At 38.7% G+C, this 21584-nt stretch overlaps 1 protein-coding gene across 6 annotated transcripts in view; it reads right to left on the bottom strand.

The window, feature by feature from the left end:
- The window catches only part of LOC143290449 (uncharacterized), a 49430-nt gene extending 28175 nt beyond the window's left edge, over positions 1-21255 (bottom strand). For all 6 annotated transcript variants that reach the window (XM_076599885.1, XM_076599886.1, XM_076599888.1 and 3 more), the window contains exons 1-3: positions 20928-21255; positions 8683-8903; positions 7299-7459 (exon numbers count right to left, since the gene is read on the bottom strand). In XM_076599885.1, coding sequence (XP_076456000.1) covers positions 7299-7459; positions 8683-8884 — 363 coding nt within the window. In that variant the 5' untranslated portion in view covers positions 8885-8903; positions 20928-21255. The remainder of the gene's footprint in view (positions 1-7298; positions 7460-8682; positions 8904-20927) is intronic.
- Between the last annotated feature and the right edge of the window lie 329 nt (positions 21256-21584).

Raw genomic sequence — 21584 nt, 5'->3', positions numbered from 1 at the left:
CTACATGCACTAAAACAACTCTCACAATGTACAGACTATGTAACACTAACAGGAAATGCCAATGTTTGTTGTTTCATCAACACTCGTGTTTTACTAGCATTTGCACCTTTCACTAGTTTCAGGTTTCTCAAAGTCTGAGGATGATGTCTTTTTCACCATGGTTCAGTCTGAACTGTGTCTTTTTAATCTCCTGCTTTCTGCAACTGTGTTTCTATTAACAAAACTTGCAAGCATTAATAACATTAACAATAATAATAATAATAATGCAAACTGATGCTCATACCTCCCAGAAAGGGAACTCTATGACATTTGCAATAAAAGTAATTCATACATATATAGTATACACATACGTTCCAAGTTCGACATACCATACACCAAAAAACAGCACATACAAGCATGCAAACCACCCCTCCTACACTCACAGTGACAAACATATGCACAAACAGACACGCACGCACACACGAACACGCAAACATCACCTGAACACTCACACACAGTGACACACACACACACACACATACAGAAGTACATTCCTAAGATGGTTGGCAGATGGGAAGAGGATAATTTGGTTTTTTTTCTTTTTTTAGACACTGATCTCATTTTAAATATTAATACTTTAGTATCTGTGATATTACTATAAAAAAGTTTCAATTGAGTTCAAAACAGAAACTGATCCCATGAACTGATACAGAGGGGTGTGAAAGCATTTGAAACAACACATTTTATTAGAGATGGCTTTCACTGGTCCTTGAAAGCAATCACAAAAAAGAGAAGAAAATCATAACTATATCAAACTGTGTTTCTGTTCTGGCTAAAAATCCCCAAAACAAACCAAAAAAAAACAACAACAACAAAAAAACAACAACATAAAAAGACAGGAGAGTGAAATTGCTGAAAAGCTTCTTCCCTTCCTCCAAAAATCCATCTTTTCAACCCTGATCAAGCTCAACAGGTCAAAAGTTTTCCGTTACAAACAAAAAGCTTTTTCTTGTATGATGGTCCCACACTGATCAATTCATCACAGCAGGACCCACCCACCCCCACCCCGAAACTCCTATAACCCTCCAACATCCCCCCCCCACCCTCCCCCATCCCTCCACTCTGCACCAAGGGGAAGTAACCCTATACTCAAACAACGGTGCCACTGGCACTTGCAATCAATAAGCCCCCTTCTGTGTTTTCTGAAAATTTGAGACTGGCAGCTAGCAAGCAGCAGCGAACAGTGCAGGCCGCCAATGGGAGGGGGAAGAGAGGGAATGACAAAGCAGAACTGGTTGGCTCCATTGATTTTGCTTCTCGCATATCACCATTATAAGTATCAGGCATGAAACAAAAACCCTGTGGTGTATAGAGGTAATGGGGGTGGGGGAGGGGGGGGGGAGGGTGAGAATTATAGTTTATGTTGACTTGGGACAGTACAGACACAAGCTTTAGGGCGGAGATCATGGAGTAGAAGGGGGTTGTGATGGGTGGGTGGGGAGATTTATAGTTTATCTTCGAAATGTACAGACTAGCTTTTGGGTGGAGATAATGGAGTGGGGGAAATAGGAAGTTGTGAGAGGGGGAAGGGGGTGGGGGTAGAATACAGTTTATGTGAACTTGGGACAGTAAAAACACCAGCCTTCATGGGTGGGTGGAATGGGGAAACTGAATGGAAGAGACAGACAGCCTTGGGGTATATTTTTTTTCACTTGTACTTTTGTCATTTTTAATTACATATTAAAAAAAAAAAAAAAAAAAAAAAAAAATTACTTTTGTTATACTGGAGGCCTCATGGTACTGTTTACTCTTTTTCTTTCTAAACTGAATTTGACATTTTTAAAAGTTAAATTCAATATCTCTTAGAAACTGGATATAGATTAATTTTGTTAGAATGTTAACATATACTAGTCACAAATTTCAGAACTCAAACGTTACATTTAGAACTTAAATCTTTCAGGAGACACTGTGGCAGAATTTTGGTGTTGGACTTCACCAGTGAACAGAGGCCCATTTCAGCATGTTGTGTCCTTGGGAAAGGCACTCTACTTCAGCTTTCCCTTGTGTGAATGGATACCTGAATTCAGTTGGGGAAGGTCAAAGTGGTGGAAACAGAGGATTGGGCCCCTTCTTTCAATGCGAAGCCCTAGACACAGTGGCCTGATGGCCATAAGAGTTGATGGGACTTTCAACCTTCAACTAATACAGCTAACTACCAGGGAAAGGAGATGAACCAGTCACTTTTTCAGACAATCAGGTATTGTACAGTTTCTAGAACCTTATGATGCACAGCCTACTTACTTGCTGTGTAAACAGTGCTTTACAGCCAACTACAAAACAGTATTAACACAAGCTGGCTGCGAAAGATATATGTATCAGTATCAACACAGGCTGAGAAAGATTTATATATGTATCTTAATTCGATGAATCCTGGGAGAAAAAACAACAAAAATATATTTCTTTTAATATTTTGTTCTTCCTCTTTCATGTCTGAAACACATTCCAGTTTTACCACCTCCTCAATAACAGAGCACTTTCCCCTGCAACCTCTGTTGATAGTCATGTTTACCACAGTACCCACCCAATACCCACCACAAGATGGATGGAAAATGACGTTTTTTCCCCCCCCCTACTGTTTCAGTGTTTACTTTTAAGGTTTGATGTTTTAATTCAGACATTTTCTGTTATACACTTAACATTATAATATAGAATAATGTTAATATATAATGTTTGAAAAAGACAATACAATATTAATCTGAATGTAGTAGTAGCAGTAATAGTAGTGGTAGTAATAATCTTCAGTTTAATGTCTTTCCACTTTAAGTGGAATTAGACAAAGTAATTTTCTATGTTGTGTGTAGACAATCTTTACCTGAAAAAAAAAATCAAGATTAATCTAAAATAGTATTAATGTTTAAGTTCTAACAAGACAATATAAAATATTAATGTTCTTTGTTTGAAGAAGATTTTCATTCAATTTATAAAAAATTCTACAACAAAACAATCGTAATCTTATGATATAACTCATATGTTCAAGCAAGACAATACATGTATTACAATTTAATGTTAATATCTAATGTTCAAAACAACTTTTGCTAAAATTTTACATAAATATCAATGATAACAATATTAGTGTTCCTTGTTAGAACAAAACAATTTTTAGTTAAAACACACTTTATCTGTACTGTATCAGTGCATGTCATTTTTTTTTCAAATTTATATAAATATGATGATTCCAAACACTGGATACACAATATACCCATCACATCCTAACCTGACAAAAACCCATTTCACCTGTCAAGATATAAAATAAGTACTAAAATATCTGTCTGTCTATATCCATCCATCCATCCGTCTATCTATATTTTATTTTAGCTATGTAGCTTTATAATTATTTACATCTGTCTATTTGTCTGTCTGTCAATCAGTCTGCCTATCTGTTTTGTATCATGTATGCACAATACCCAAAAATACCATGTCTGGCTGCCCTTGTCAATCCCTGGGATATGGCATTTTGGGAGATAAAAGGTTTTGGAAGCTGTTCCAAGCCTTTTCTGGCAGCATCAGCAAAAAGGCACATTTGTGGGGGACTACTGATAAGCTTGTTCATGTCAGCAAGGGAGGGAGAGGGAAGAAGGAGACAGGAAGAGAGAGAGAGGGAGAGATAGGGGTGCAGGAGAAAACAGAGAAGCAGAGAGAGAGAGAGGGGTGATATTCCCCCCCCACACCCCCCCAAAATCTCTACATAACAAAGGAGGGAGATTATGTGGGGATTTTTTTCATTAAAACTTCCAAATTTAAGATAATGTACAGGATTCTGCCCAACTTCACTGTTCACGTTCCTGGAAAAGTCAATACCTGTAGCAAGAAAACAGTCAAAGTGAGACTGTTCAAAGTGAAGCTATGGTTTTAGGGAATTAGTCCTCACAATATTCAGCACAATGTTTCAACTCCACACTGCTGAACTGTACAAAAAACAGATCCACAGGCAAGTGTGGAATGTGTCACCTGGATGTGATTTCCTACCGGGAGCGTTGATCTGTCTGCAGACATAACTAAGCTTCAAGCTGCACTGTCTCTCACACTGTGACTGGTTTCAGTTTTCTTTTACAGTAGTCATGAACTCAGATGTATGTGTACATGCTCCCACACCCTTTCCTCCCACCAGGAAAAGATTCAAGACATGTTCAAAATAAAGAATAAAGAACATAGTAATTGCAATTTATCATAATTTTCATTGTTACATGACTCTAGTATTTCCAGCAATTATTCAAGTTTAACACAGTTATGCGCTCATGACATTTTGAGAATGAACTATGTTCGTTTTATTGAAACTAATGAAGGTTAATTAGATTTGTAAATCTACCGATCTGGCAACATTTTATTTTGATTCAAGTTTGAGCTGACTAAAAAAAACCTTTTTCTACAAGTACAATATTCTGTGTTAATCAACTTATGAAGTCAATGAATCATTTCTAGTATATACTATAAAAATAAAAAAAAAGGACAGATTTCAGTCTCTCTTTCAAAATCATTCTTTCTTTCTGTGGTGAAATGTGGTGATATTATGTAAAGTTCAAATAAAAACAAGGGTGGAGAAGGTGGAATGGAACAGATGTTAGGAAAGAGACCAACTAGGTAAGTTCAGCTGTACCGGGACAATAAAACTGCCAACACAGCTTCCACCTAACAGTATTTATTTATTTATTTTTTTAATGTTGTTGTAGTTGGTCCTTTCTCCTCCTCCTCTATCTCCCCTTCATCCCCTTTCCCTTTCCACAACTACCCACCACCTTATCCCCCCCCCTCCAAACACACACCCCCTTCCTCCCAACTCCCTCAAAAAAACAACCCCCCCAAAACACAAAAGCAAAAACACCTGAAAAAAGAAGAAGAATAAAGCCCAGAAGAATGGCAGAGGCGGGGGGTGGTGGTGGGGGAAGCAGAGAGAGAGAGAGAGAGAGAGAGAGGGAGGAGAGAGGACAGAGAGGGAGAGGGAGGCAGAAATCAATAAATGGTGCTTTCTCTGCCAACAAGAAAGGCAGTGAAGTAGCCGCTGAGGGAGATTAGTGTGTACAGAAGCGACACATGCCAGGCAGAACTGGGTTCTCTCCCTCCCCCTGGCCAACTGCCACTTTGAGTACAAAGAGAAGAAGGGGATCGGGGAACGGGCAGAGAGGGAGATGTGGGATGGTGGTGGGGGGTGGCACCATCAGCGTGCAAAGCAGATCTATACACTTACAGTTCTACAGCACATCCCATTTCTCAAAATTTTTAGAAAACATATACAGCACATCCCATTCATCAAATTTTTATTTAGAAAACATACACTGTTAAACTGTAACAGGAAAAGCTATCTAGGGTACTGATGATACAAAAGTTTCATGGTTGTCGTTCTCCCTACCCTCTACTCCTCTTTCCTTATAAATCATGACAAGCTTAATTGATAAGCTTATGATAAATAAATGTAGGACACAACCTTAAATGTCCAATTCTGAATCTTGATGCTTTCAGTACTTTGTAACAAATGAGGAAAAGACAGTTGTGGAAAATGACAATGACAAAAAAAACAACAACAAAAAACAAACAACAACAACAACAAACCACCAGAGGCACACATACAAAAAACCCAATACTTTTCCAGGCCAGAAAATTTTCGTACCAAAGACTAAGCCAAACTGAAACAAAATGTCATCTGTTCCACAACTAATAAAGAGCAGATCGATTTTCATTACTTTCTGTTTGATTGTTCGTGTGTGTGCGTGTGTGTGCATGTGTGTGTACGTGCATGTTTGTATCTAAATGTGTATGCGCACATGTCTGCGCATGTGATAAGAAACTCTAGGGAGAGCTGGACAGTACAAGGTCTTCAGAGAAGAAGCCCCCCTCAGTAAAGTGTTTCGGCCCTTAACTCCTTACACTCTAAGGGGGCCTGGAGGCCCTTGTATTGCCGCCTTTTCTTTTTTTTCCCTGGTCCTCAGCAGGTTCGAACCCATGCCTCCAGGGTGGCCGCCACTTCAGAACTGAGTCACCTTTTTTCTGGCAGACGTTTTAACCACTGAGCAATCGTACGCCTAGTTTGAGTAGGGAAATTTAATCCTTATGAAGCTTACTCCTCGACCAGGTCCAGCCGGAACTCTTTTCTGCTACTTCTGCCATTGCCTTGAGAGCCCATGTCTTCTCTCTGCCAGAAATCGACAGCTGTTTCATGAGGCTGTAGGCAGATGCACCCACAAACCCTCTTGCACCTATCTCTATGGCGAGGACTTTGGCTTGGAAGCCAGATTCTCTCAGACTGCTGGTTAGACTGGCATACTTCTCGGTCTTGTAGATGTGGGCTTCTTCCATTCTGCTTTCATATAGCACAGTGGGCTCAATCAGAATCACTTGTTTCGTTGCCTGGAGTGGAGTACCATGTCAGGTCTCATGCCGCTCTTGCTGATGATTTCCGGGTGTTTCTTCCCCTCTGGTAGGTCAACTGTGCATTCCCAATTCGGCACCATCAAGCAGCCCACGTTTCCATGCTCTGGAAACTTTGGATGCTGTTCGTGGCCAGATTTTATTGCTTTCTGCTGAGCGGAACTCTACTGGAACTTCTGGTGGGGTTATGCTTATGAATCTGAACGCTTATTTATGTGCTTGCTGAAGTAAACTGTCAATTAATTTTTTCCTGATGGTACTATAATTATAATATAAAGCACAGTTTTCATCATAATATGTTCTCATTTAGAAGAAATTAATACAAAGACATATACAGTCCAGTGCACAAATTCTGAAAGAAAACAGACGACTGGTAGAATGGGGGTGAGACTGGGGGGTTAGGGGGTGGGCATGGTGGGGGGAAAGAAAGAGGGAAATAAGAGAGGGAGCCAAACCTGCAGGAGGCACAGACAAGATAAACATGCAACAGATATGGCAGAAAAAAACAACAAAAACCCCCCAGAGAGACTGTAACTGTGTAAAAGAAATAAATATATATACAACCCCAAAACAGAGAAGCTGTGAGAGAAATATGCACACACACACACAAATCGCTTCACTGCCATGCACTGTGCTTATGAATTAAAGAAAAAAAGTCTGACCACAACAGCCACAGGCTTACACTTACAGTTAAAGTTACACACACTTTGTAGCTCTACTACCATTACTGTCATTAACTGACCCAATGGTGCTCAAACAGGCACAGCAGAAATGAAACATGGACAAATCTAGGACATGATGTATAAGGGTGCATTCCTCTCCCAAACCACACACACACACAAACATAAGCGCGAATGCCCAAAAAATCATCCAGGTGGGTATCACACAACAAAACGTACGCTTGGGTTCATTTTCAGGGTTCGATCCTTCCGCAACATATCCATCTCTGGGGAGGAGGGCAGCTCTGCCGAATGCATCGTGAAGTTCAGGCCCAGTGGCGCTTCAGAATGGTCTGAACTTGCTCTTGCTCCATTGGTGGTTAATGGTAGGCTGCGAGGTACTGCACAGAAGAACCAAAGTTGTTCAGAAACAACCCAAACTCTAATAACTGAAATTCAGTAGAGTCTGTAGTTTTACAGTACAAGAGGGAAATCTGCTTGTTTTTACCAATATTTTGTTCCAACACTTTGACTACTGCTGACAGTTGTGCATTGTAAAATATGGGCTGTCACCTCAATGAGATAAGACAGCTTACAGGCCAGGATATCAGTGAACATTTTGTGATTTGGACTTCTTCCTTTTGGGATAGTATTTGGAATGACATTACTTTTGACTAGCAACTGCCAAATCAATTACATAACTGAAAAGGGCAACAAAAAAGCTAACTGCCCTTCAAACTGATTCCACATTGAACTCATTTCACAGGTTCAGCAGTCAAAGGGTTAAAGACCAGTTAACTCCCTTGTGTTTGTATAATCTCAAAAAAGTTATTCTATCCATTTCCTGGTCAACCATATCATGCATGCTCTCAGTGTAACACAGTTACCTAACTACCAGGCCATCTCAGTCAAGTGGTGGCTTAGTGGTAATGCATGCATTTGGAAGTGAGTGTCCATGAGATCTAGTCCCACTCACATACTGGGAATGGGATTCTTAACCCCCATCCCCCACTTTCCGCTATATCTTGAGTGGTGGTCTGGCTGCTCCTCTTATAGATGAGCTGATAAACTGAGCAAACACTAAAAGTAAAAGCAATATATAAGAACCCAAACAAAATGGCTAACCCTGGCATATATGGGTGCTGTTGCACTGTGACAACATGCTTGAACTATATGGAAAGCAGCCCAAATTTCACAGAGGGAAGTCTGCTTTGATAAAATACAATACATAAAAGTTACAACAGAATAAAAATACAATGCATATTACAATACATACAACACAATACCCATTACAATACATCCTTGCATGCCATACATGATACAATAAAAACAATATAACACCATACAATACAAACACACACAATATAAACAACACAACCGCAGGTGTCTGGTTTATGCCAGGATACATGAGTCTTTATTATCTGAGTACAGCCCTGTCAACAAGTCCTAAACCATGAGGACCACCCCCTACCCCCAGAGCATCATGTTCATCCCCCACCATCATCATTCACCATCACTGAAATGTACACTTTACAAAACAAAATATCCGAACTTCTGGGAGGCACCCCCAAAATAACAACAACAACAGGAAATAAAATGATACAACACAAATCTTCCCACTCACCATGCTCAGCAGAGGCTTCCTGATCTTCCTCCTCCCCGTTGTTGCTGTTGGCCCGAGTGTCCACCATATTGTTGTTGCTGCTGACACACGCGTCAGCTGCGTTCTGTGACTGTGACTGTGACTGACCACCCTCCTCCACCTCCTCTATCTCTGGCTGTTTGCGAAGAGGGGTTTTACCAGGCCGTCGCTCGGCCTCCGCCATCCTGATTTAACTCTGATGCCTGAAAGCAAATTTATCATTTTTATATCTATCATCATGGCTTAGCTACACTGGTGGCTGATAAGGCCAGCTGGGGATAGGCTAATTAGTAGTCAACAAAAATTTAAAATAGAACGAAATCAAATATGATTTCTGAAAACAAATTTATCATTTCTTATCAATTACTAACCAAATTGTACAATATCAACTCTTGACCTGAAAACGAATCAGAAAACATTTTTTAATCTTTATTCATTCCTAATAAAATAGTATGGAAACAAACCCGGACCTCTGAAAACAAATGATCATTTTCTACTGATTACTAACAAAATAGTACACTATCAACTCTGACTTTTGAAAACAAATTTATCATTTTCATTAATAACCACCAAAACTGTATACCATACAAATGTATCATTGCCATAATTTATTACTAGTAACATGGTTACCACAAGTTCTTATGATCTTAGCAAACAAAATTCCATATCCTTGAACTGAAGAAAACTGACTGTGAAAAGAAACCATTATCAAATGTTACTGATTATTAATATCAGGGTTCTCACAAGTTCTTAGCAAACAAAATTCTATACTCCTCCACCCCTCCCAACCCTGCACTGCATTTTCTAAGACCCCAAAACAATGTTACATATGATCATAACAGCAGGGTAAAAACATCTGCAAGTAAAAGACTACAACCCCACTCATGTATGAGTGAATGTGAGCATTACAGCCCATGAACTTAGTGTCCACTTGTGTCTGAAATTCACAAACACTGGACAAATGTAAACACACCTGAAGGCAAGTCACCTGTCTCCATTCATAAGCCTCTAAAACCACAGCATAGATTGAAAAAGCACAGCTTTTCATGACGCATGGTGTAACTGACTGTACCATGCACTTTTTCACAATCTAAACTGTCTGTAAATACGTTTAATCAAAATCATTTTATCAACAAGCATGTCAATCTGATGTCCATGGAGTAGACGTAGACCTGTAGTAATTCCCGAGAAAACAGCATAATTATCTTCCAATGTAATGTTCACAACACACAAACCCCCCATCCAATTCCCTCCCCCTCCACACACTCTCTTTTACAGGAAAAAGGGTGATGATAGTCTTTCATAATTTCAAACTGGCTTTGTTTATGCAGTAAATCAAAATGCAAGACTGCCTTCTACCCCATCCCATGCTACTTCCCTAAAAATCAATATTCAGAAATCCAGCTGGTTATTATTTGAAACAGATATAACTGAGAGAGAGATACATAATCTTGAACTGTTGAAGGGTTTTCTTTTTGAGGTTTTCTGCATTATTTATAATGTTCACCAAGGTCTATCTATAATCATCACTGTGACCTTTTATTATCTAGCTATTTAATTGTTACAGCATAGACCAGTCAAGACTATAAGTTGTATTAACAATATCAAGAAGCACAAGAATGTAGTTTATCTAATTAAAAAGTAATTCAGAAAAGACAAATATGAGAGAGAGAGAGAGAGAGAGAGAGAGAGAGTTTTTTTTTTTTTTTTCTCAGACTGGTTTTGCAAACTGAGGCTGTGACTGTGACAAAGATTAACCATTTTAAAATAACTCTTTTTATGAAGACATGGTGGGGATTGGATGAGCACAAGAGCGAGCAAGTGGGAGAGACAGAGACACAGACAGACAGACATGCAGAGACAAAGATACAATTATAAAGACAGAAACAGAGAGGTTAATTTTTTATCATAAAGACAGAGAATTCTAGAATGAGAGAGACACAAAGAGACAGTCACAGAGAGAAAAAGAGAAATTGGTATTTTGACATTCTGTTCACCACCACCACCATGTCTCTCTTTCCCCCTCTCCCTCACATTTCCACCAAAAGCAAGCAAACCAAACCAAAACAAACAAATCACATCATAGTCAAGGCAGCCCAATTCAAGCTTACCCAAAATATCAATCTACAGCCCAACTCAAGTTTACCCAAAATATCAATCTACAACTAAGGAAAGCAGCTGGCTTTCACAGTCACAGTTTCAACACTTCTCCAATCAACTGAAAGTTCTAACTCAACAGTCACAGTTTTACTATTAAACTTAAAGAAAGACCCATTCTTGCTACACCCAGTACACTCTCCCACACAGTAAAACACAGACACACCCATGTACAAACATTCCTTTGATGGATCTTTGTTACTCCCCTCGGCCAGGAAGAGTTGAGGAAGACCCTTCAGGTGATATATATACACACACACTCAACAGTCAAAAGGTGTACTTTACCTATTGCTGTCCTTTTTTTGAGTGAGCAGCTTACTTATTACAATAATCAACTTGTTCATTTTATTCATCATGATATTAAAAAAAAAAGAAAAAAAAAAGAAAAAGAAAAAAAGGGGGTTAGGCTATTACATATAAAAATTATAACATTTCATATTCGTAAACAACAAAATTACCGACGGTAACACAAAGTTTAAAAGTATGCAAGTACTTGTATCAGGACAGAACTTTGCACACATTTTCTTGTCTTGTTTCTCTGTAATTGCTGCCCTGTTTATCCATAAATGTATTGCATTGTGAATGTTCCAATAAAACACTCTTTAAACAACAGTCTGAAATAACCCATTCCACCATGGCCATGTTTTGTTTTGTTGTTGCTGGTTTTTTTTTTTTTTTTTTTTAAACTAGTATAATTGTGAATATTATTATCTACAACTCCATTATAATAGAATAATAGTACAAATAATTATCATTATATGACACTGACAGTCTGGTATGTAGATAGGTGAGATAGCTCAGTTACTGGTCAGTCAGTATACACATTTGTAAAGTTCTTACTTCTATCGCAAAGAACTCTGAGATGCCAGAGACAGGCAGTGAAAGAAAGAATAAGATTAAAATAAATAAATAAATTATAATAAGAGAGAGAGAGGGAGGGAGAGACTTGAAAGAGTTGGACATGAGAGGGTAGAGGGGAGAGAATATAAAAATTATGATCAAGAGTAAATGGGATCTAGTTAGTTAGTGTTGAAATTCAGGCACTGCAATGGCACCACTTGCATGCTGATACAAGTTAGTTACTGAGAAATGTTGACTTCAACTGGTATTGTTATTTTGTAAAAAAATAAAATGGGATACAAATCACAATCTAAGGTTGGGAAAAGAAGTTCTCAAAGTTTCTGTGTTTGTGTTGGGTATCAGCATGCTGGGAAATAATAATGTTCTGAAAAGAACAGTAGAAATAATCAAATTAGTTAACATTCCAACATAAGTTTCAGACACTTGCACAAAAGAGTCATAGAATTCACAAACAAAATATACTGATAGTGCCAACCAGAAGATATTCAAGCAAGTGTTCACATTATTACATGACTTCCTTACCTCTAATATCCTAAGACTAAGATTGTTTAAAACTAATAAAAGAAAGCTGGGATAAAAATGCTAATTGAAGTAATTCTTTAAATTCAATGATGATGACCACCATCAACATTCATCTTCCCCTCCTGTCCTTATTTATCGAAATGACATGATCAAATTGAAAACAACCAGTGAACAACCACTGCTTTATCCAATTTATTTGCAATTGTATGTCTGTAGTACTGCTTTCAAAAAGCTTCCACAATTTTACCAGTCGTTGACCTTGGTGTTCGATTATAATTTTGTATTCTTTTCTGAGTATTTCACAGTATGTTCAATCAAACACCACTTACAACCAAAACAGTTTTTTTTTTTTTTTTTTACATTATCAATATCAAATAAACCAACTTAAAACAGCCCACATGTATGTGCAGAAGAAGTTTTACAAACACAAGGCGACATACACACATTTACCACATAGGAACAAAGACCACAACTATAGTGTATGATAAAACAATATTCAATGCAACATACAAACAAATGCATACCATTCTTATCAACAACCAAAGCCTGAAGATACCATATTCCACACTGCCAGCCAGATGAATTTAACTCTCATCTAAACCCTCCTCCACATAAGTTATATTGACGGATCAAACACAAACTGATTCTGCACCCCAGCCAACACATGTGTGTGTCACAGTCTAATTACAACCTGTAAACTGGCAGCAAAGCAAGCCATTCACTACGTTCTCTGTGTGTGCGTGTGTGTGACATCCTGTTACTATCAGTCAACAAATGAAAAACTGCATGCTGCCTTCAGCTCTACAATATTCACCAGTGTTTTATTTCAATGGGTGGGGCCCCACTTTCCTGGGCTTCAAACTCGGCAGTTCTGTTCAAGGCCCAAGGCCTGCTGACAGGGCTGGCTGTGAGAGAGGCTTTGAAAGACACGGATCAATACCTACCTGTGTTCACAAAACTTCTACTACACAGCCTTCTTTCCCTTAACTTACTGAGTGAGAAGTTCAGTAGTGGCATCACCATGATTTGTTTACACCACAAAGCATTTTTATACCTTAAAAAAAAAACAACAACAACAAAAAAACCAACCAACCAACCAAACAAACAACCCCCCCCCCCCCAAAAAAAAAACCCCCACCAAACCAACAACAAAAACCCCCACTAAACACTGAAACAGTAAAGCAGCCACAAACACTGATTTTCACAAAACACAATTTTTTTTTGAACAAACAAAAACCCACAACAAACCCTTAATAAAAGAAATATATAAAAATTTTCAGTCTATAGACCTTTATCAAGGATGAATGACGTAATGTGGTAATTTATCATAAATCATGTCCAAACAAGGTCAGATGGAAGGAAATGACAATAATGATTAATATGAATTAAAAATCTTATACTTTGTTTCAGTTTTAAACAATCAGTCATTTATTCTGGAATTCAGATCACTCCATGTGTTCCCATTCCATGCCCAACCAACCCCGAAGATCTGCATCACCTCATTAAAAAAACAACAATAAAACCCTACACACAATGAAATGTATTTTGGTGAAATGCTGTTTCCTCTCTCTCTCTCTCTCCCCACCTAAACTGATAATAAAAGGCAAACTGAGGAGTAATCTCTCTCTCATGATTTGTGTGTGTGTGTGTGTGTGTGTGTGTGTGTGTGTGTGTGTGTGTGTGTGTGTGTCACCTCTGCTTATCAGTATCATACAGCCCATCTGACACTGATACCACTTGTACCACAGTGGGTGGCGTGTGACTGACCAGGAAGTTGTCTACCTGCCTGCACCCACCCTTTTTTGTGGGTTGGCGAGGTGGGTGGGGTGGGATATGTCACTCGAGCTGTTCAATTGTATCCACTCTTGATTTATAATTCATTGCTTCTATGAAGTCAAAGTTCTGATATATATCATGCACACCTGTGCAAAACAAAGGAGGGGTGTTACCAGAAATATTTAGTAAGTAGGAGAATTCATAAACACACGCACATGCATACTATTACAGAATACAAACACACTGACAGAGAGAGACATGTGGACAGGAATGAGAGTTCTTTTACTCAAGATGAAAATTTGAAATATATCTGAAAATCTGGCAAAGTGGGGTAATTAATCCAGAAGTCTAAAACATCACAGGCGACAATTAAACAGCTATATCAGAAAAAAACACATCAAAACATAACTTTCACCTAAGACTAAGACTGAGTAAGACTAAGAGTCTACAACAGCTGAAATACTCTGAAATGTTGGTTCAAATTTTTACTAGTGATCATTGCATTCTTTCAAAATCATTCAAAAGATTCTGTAGTAACAATCTACATTTCAACTTTGTATCAGTATCAGGCTGGATTCTCTACTTTACTATTAAGTAAATCAGACAAAGTCTAGATGTTCAGAAGCAAAATGCTGATTCAGTCATTGGCACTTTCATGAAAAATAAAATCATACAACTGACATTTCAGCAAAAGGACAACATGGAACAACACATGAAAGATGTTTGAGACCCAGCAGACAGGAAAAAAAAAGAAAAAAAAAGAGAAAAAAAAAAGAAAAAGATCACTGATGTTCAAAAGCACAAAAAATATCTGTACTATTGTTATTAACTTTCGAAGCAAATTGAAAGTGAAAAGATCATGTTAACATTTTCTCTTCTTCAATCACTGCAGAGTGCAGTACAGAATGTCCACTAAAGAGACACAACTTGCGTTTGCTCTTGACAGTGATTCACCATCTGATCCAGTTTAAAACTTAGTAGTAGTACAGCAGTAAACCAGACTGAAAGTCTTCCAATCAATTGAGACCTGCAGTTTAAGTGACTCACTGATGTCCGCACATGCACAAACACATTGTTGAAAATATCAAAATCATTCTATGATCATAACCCCACACACACTCATCACTCACACCCTTTCCCTCTTCACCACCACCCCTAACCCTCAGCCCCCCCCCCAAACCTCCCCACCAATAACAAAAAAATGGGAGTGTGAACTCCCCTCTGCCCTCTTCCCACACACCCCTTCCCTCCATCCGACCATAGAAATTTTTCATGAATGGGAATTGGGAGTGTGAAAACCCCATCCTTTTTTTCTTTTCTTTTTTCTGTTTTTGAACCCCTGATGTGCATCCATTTCCTTTTCATTCAGGCAATGGGGATAAATCATGCAGTGAAAATTGAAAAAAACAACAACAAAAAACAATCAAAACAACCCATGTACACTCACTGGAAAACAAAAGCTTGAACTTGTTAAACGTGTAAAAGTGGGAATGTATTAAAAAAAGGAAAAGAAAAAAAGATCTAAAATAAACAAACATGAAATGATGAACTGATATGTCATCAGGGGTGGTCTTTATGGCTTCAGTCGATCAAAGGCAAAATATTGGTCTAGACACCTGATGTCACAGAACATAACAAAACAGTGTGTGTGTTGGCTCTCGCTTCGCTTTGCAAGAAATGCCTTCCACTGATTGAACTTTGTTAGTTGTCTGAGTTTAAAAAGATGCAGTCTCTAACCAGTCCAATATTAATTCTAACTTGTTGGAATACATATCTTATGTAATAGGTGTTTGTTGACACATAATGAGCAAAAATGCCAAATGTCAAAACATCACACAATTGATTATTTGGTGCAATCAATATTATTATTCTTACTAATTTATTGTTTCAGAATGAAATCAACCCCAATGGATTGACCTGTGATCCTTTCAGAGTAAACATCACCCAACTGGGCTGACTGGTGATAAATTATACAATGTATAAAAATAAAATAACAGTTTACAAACTAAGAAAATGAAGATTTATTTGTTCAGAGTGTGAATGGCACTGTGGCAGTCTTCAGATGAAGGAAAAGGTAGTAAGAGAGTAATTAAGAGCAAGACGTTTTAGTTCTTAAAAAAAAGAAAGAAAAAAAACCCCAGTCAAACTCGTAACTACACCAATCACCACATACAGGTTTGTACAAAGATAAAAATAAAAATTAATCACAGTTAAAATTCATAACCATACTTAAACATGTTCCATGCATATTGAGCACAAAAAACCCCCAAAAACAAAAAGTCTGAACATATCCCTTGTCTGAATCAAAAATAAACAATGGCACGAATGTTGTGATCATAAAAAGCGCACTCCCTCCACCACCTTCCCCCCTTCGCCTTCCAACACCCATACCCTCCACCCCCATCCAATCCTATTTTGCTCCCAATGATTCAATGAAACTGAGTCTTAAGCCAGGTGTATTTTTCCTCAGTTAACTATGTTTTGTTAAAACTGGTTTCAGTATCACATTATGATTATCAGTTGAGGCAAAGACAAGATAAAATAAAACCTACTACGGAGCCAAAATCAAAGCATTGGTTCCACTTTAGAATCAGTACCCATATTCAGCAGACAGTTGAACAACTGCCCAACCAACATACACAGTAATCTATGTCATGTGTAGCAGCACCTGCACTGAGTGATATATCAAAGAATATATTCTGGTCATGTTCGGTTTCTGAAAACGAGCATGGGGCCCAACAATCTCCCTGTTCAACTGACAACAATGCCAAGCAGAACCAACAAATTCCCACCAGCTGTCTCAAAGCTTGGTACTGTAGGCAGACTTTTGTCTGGAGTGTTTGATCAATGAAATGACTTTCAGTTCTGCCATACCTGTTTGATGTTATCAGTCTGTGAAAACAATGTCATGGTGTTTATTCTGTCAGCTTTAAATTTACTCTGGTTGTGTGTGTGAGTGTGTGTGTGTGTGTGTGTGTGTGTGTGTGTGTGTGTGTGTGTGTGTATGCATGTGCATGCATATGATGTGAAACGGTTTAACTGCATTTGTGTGTGAGAGACTGCAAGTATTACAGAGCACATGTTTGCCAATGTTTGCATGTGGAAAGACCAAATAACTGAATATCAGTATGATGTTGCAACTGACTGAAAGAAAAGGGTAGAAAAATAAAGAAAAAAAAGCAGTACAACTTTAAGACAGTAAGGAGTAGATCTACAGTCCCACTGTCAGTCTATTAATTCTACCAAATGAGAATCATGGTTTGAGTGTGCACTCCAGCCATGTGGGATAATCACGAAATAATAATTATCACTTTTTGTTTTTGGCAAGCAGCTTTTGTCTTTGTAGAAATCTCATAGTCAATCTTGTTTTCACAGTTCCAATTTGGCTCTAAGATATCTGAAGTCTAGTCAACATGATCACATGTATGCAAACCTGTTTATGCTTCTGTCAACCCCCTTGTGTATACACAGACAGAAGATAAATTAAATGCATCTTGGAGACCCCACTATCAATGACCATGCATTATGGAAACATAAACGAACTCAGAAAACAAAGTGTGGTTGCCTAAATGATAGAGCAAATACAGTGATATGCGTTAAAAGTGCAGTCATACACACAGTCATTAATAAAAATCTGACTACATTTTTTTTCTGCCCCATCATCTGCATTGTTTTAGTGGCATTACTCCCACGCCACTCATTCTGAGAGTCCCGCTTACACAACCACACCTGGGTTCATAGGTCACAGTGCCACTGTCAGCAGTCCACAGGGGACAATCAAGGTTAAGTCTCCAGAAGGCCACACACCAGAGGAGACCCTGCCCTTCTGTTGAGTCACTTCAGTGGTATTCAGTAGTGCTTGTTCTGATTTGCTATGCATCGGATACCTACTAAGTCACCTACTGACAACAACAATATTGCTAAGTCTCGGGGACAGACTGAGTGAGCATTTCTCCCAGAGTGAAGACCACCTCCACGTCCTTCCAACCCAAGTCCCCCATGAATCTGCCAATGCGGAAGACCTTGACAAGGCTCACCTCAAGCATGGAAGTGGAGGGGGATCAAAACTGAGGTCACCATGACAGCAGGGCATGAAAAGCCACAGAACTTGGGACATTTTTTTTGTATACTATAGTCGTATATACTAGTATAGATACAGATGATGAATGTGCACGATGATGCTGCTGCTGCAGAGATTTTCGATTTGGGACAATGTGACAAGGCTGTACTCTATGCTTCCTTTCATAATGATATCCTTGAGAGATACAGATGCTTGCACTGTTGGTCAGGAAATTTGAGCAACATATTCAAAGACACATAGCTGTGAAGCAGATGATACTTGACTGTGTAGTCCCAGTCTTCTCATTAAAGCCCACAGCACTCTGAACTCCAGGTAGAAACTGGCCACCACCAATGTCTGAAAGTCAAACCTGCATCCTCCCAGTGGCAAGTCTGCAATGCTAACCACTTCGCTATGGCGGCTCGTCTAATTGCAAATCTTTGTTACTTTGGCCAGATCTGGAGCTTGTAGAAAGGGACAAACCATGAATTCAGACCATCCATAGAAACAGTTTGCAGATTGAGGAATTTGCAGTGGTTCTGAGCAGTCATGTTATCTTTCTTGACATCTGGCAGCTTAAGACATGGTCCATGATTTCAGTAAGTGCCCAACGTCAAAGAGCACAGCAACAGCAACAATGAACACTTTCAGAGTTTAAAACTGCATTCATGATTCTTTTGCAGGAGAATGAGAAAAACCTACAAATGACCTCGTCTGGCCTTCCGCCTTCATGTGATCTTCTCACCCCTTCCCATGCCCCTTTCTTTCCTCCATGCCCCCAATCTCCCAACAGTCCAGTTCACCTCCTCCCCATCCACACCCCAAAATGTGAGAGGTGTCTTACTTCAAGTAAAGACTAAGGATGATCAGTGACACAGAACCTTCACCACAGTTTCAGTTTCAGTAGCTCAAGGAGGCGTCACTGTGTTCGGACAAATCCATATACGCTACACCACATCTGCCAAGCAGATGCCTGACCAGCAGCGTAACCCAACGCGCTTAGTCAGGCCTTGAGAAAAAAAGAAAAGAGAAAAGGGTGAATAAATAATAGATAAATACATAAAAAAATTACTACTACCACAACAACAAATAAAGCAGGAATCAAGTATCCATGTCATCATGTTACATGCAATGAATGAATGATGCAAGTGGATGGTAAATCTTTAACACTTTTGACGGTTCAGGCGCCGATCGGCGACTTCCTAGTTGAAGACTTCAGGCGCTGATCAGCGACTTGTATGCTCAACCCTCAGGTGCCAATTGGCGGGCGACTTGAACGCTAGAGTTACCAACCTCGCTCGTTCTTCTTTTCATGAAACCACACAAGTTTGAAATGTTTACCACTGTTTCCAGAACTTCTATTCTACATTTGAGTTGCAAGATGATGCACATTGTTGAATATTTCCGAATTCATTTAGCAGATTCCTCCAGTCGAGGCATGGCCAGTACTTCAGGAAACAAACGAAAGAGTGTTTACAACACCATGGAGGCATTGCAAATGAATTTGGATGATAATTTGCCTGCTGGAGTGCCAATTGCTGACAGTGACAGTGGAAAAGAATTTGCCAGATTGGTCGAGAATGAGCGTGTGGTGGTGGTGTTTTCCCTTATGGCATTGCTGGTGTGTGTGTGTGTGTGTGTGTGTGTGTGTGTGTGTGTGTGTGTGTATTCTTCTCATCTCTGCACACAGGTGAGTGCACATTTTATTACACTGTGTTATGTCTATGTTTCCAGTTGTATTTCCCAGTCTGTGTGTTCATTTTTCACTTGAAATGGTGTATTTCATGTTAAACACAACTAAGAATGTGTATGTGAAAACTACTCAAAAGTACATACTTTTTCATTTTTATCAAATGATTTCAAAATTCAGTCAATGTGTTCATACAAATAAGCATGCTTATCATAATTTGCATTCATTGCCCTTTAAAATGAGCTATGAATAAAGAAGACTGAATGAGTAGAAGCGCAGTTATACCAGGTTAAAGTGGGTTTGTGTTGACTCAGTTTTCCCTCTCCTGCACAGCTGATTTAGACGAAAGTGTACTGCTGCTCTGCTGGCTTGTATAGTGAGCTAGCTCTGCACTTCTGGTGATCAAAGGATTTATTAAAAAGAAAAGAAAAGAAAAAAAAAAAGAAAAAAAGACTGAAATCTACCCCATCTTCTATTCTATCTTTTGGGCAATTACTGTAACTAAAACTAATTCAACATTGTTGTCAATATTACTTTTGCATAATTATGTCTTGATTTTCCTGTGTGCATTAAAAACAAATATTTTGAATTAATTTGATTTATATAAAATTTAAGAAACTATTGGGTAACTAAAACAATTGGGGATTACTTCAAAGAAATCTAATATTAAATTGTGCTCTGTATCATTCTAAGTAATGATTATTCATTAACCATAAGAAGAAAAAAACCACACCATCTATTCAGTTTTACACATGTCGTGCAAATAAATTTGCTTTCGTTGATCATATATTCTTCTGTAAGCCAAATGTGACCAGAACAACCAAAATGGCCTGGCTGAATCCAAAAAGATATCGTTACCTGCGTGAAAGTTGCCGGGTTCGATGGACATTGTCAAATGTCAAACATTTCTGTATCGATTCCACTCAAAACGAAAATCTATGTATTTCCCCTCTTGTTAATCCAGTTCGTTCAAATGTTTCAGGACGTCTAGCAAATGTAACTAACAGTTTCTGATCATGATCTCATCAAATCATTCCATTTTATCGAAAAATTTATGGAGCACCATTTTTACACACATTTCCGTCACCCGTGTAGCCATCATGTACGTTGACTGTTTTAACAGCTTCGTTTTCAGTTAAATATGGTGCATACATTTCTTACCTGATCAGTGATTGTGTTGTTTATTTGCCTTTCGTAGACAAGAAGGTAGAAACAAAACGGAGGAGGCCCAAAATAGATGCATCAGCCAAAAAGGTCCACGCTCGGTGATGATGTGATTGCAAAAATGGGGAAAAAAATCACTCCAGAATACCTGGCCACTTGCGATTCACAAACTTTCACCTTCAGCCATTTTCCAGTGTCTAAGTATTTTCACTACCGAACAATTATCATTCCATCGTGAAATATTTTGCCAAATTCATCACAGATACAGGAAGACAATCACAGGAATGCAAGAAGCTCCGAGCTGCCAAACTCTCTCCAGCACAGGAAAATGGCAGACTAGTGTGACGTCACAGGAAGTAGTATTCTTTCGCGTGGTTTCCTTTTAGATTTTTTTCTTTGTGCTCTCTTCGGATCATTTAATCATAGTTTAGTTCGTACCTTTGTCAGCAAAATCGATAAAAACACACACCGTGTTGAAAACAATTATTGAAATACATTTCTCTATGGGAAGTAGTTGTTTCATTTACTGTGGGACCGTCTAAACAAATTGTCGTCTGCTTCAGAGCACTGGCACTAGGTTCGTTTCACGAAGTGCGCGAGTGCCAGTGGAAAGAAGAGTTGTCACCCAGAGACAATGACAGTCTAGTGCAATTT

This window comes from Babylonia areolata, chromosome 15, assembly GCF_041734735.1.
Source record: "Babylonia areolata isolate BAREFJ2019XMU chromosome 15, ASM4173473v1, whole genome shotgun sequence".
Taxonomy (NCBI): domain Eukaryota; kingdom Metazoa; phylum Mollusca; class Gastropoda; order Neogastropoda; family Buccinidae; genus Babylonia; species Babylonia areolata.
The sequence above is the reverse complement of the archived record's forward strand: the minus strand, read 5'-3'. Positions and strand labels throughout refer to the sequence as shown.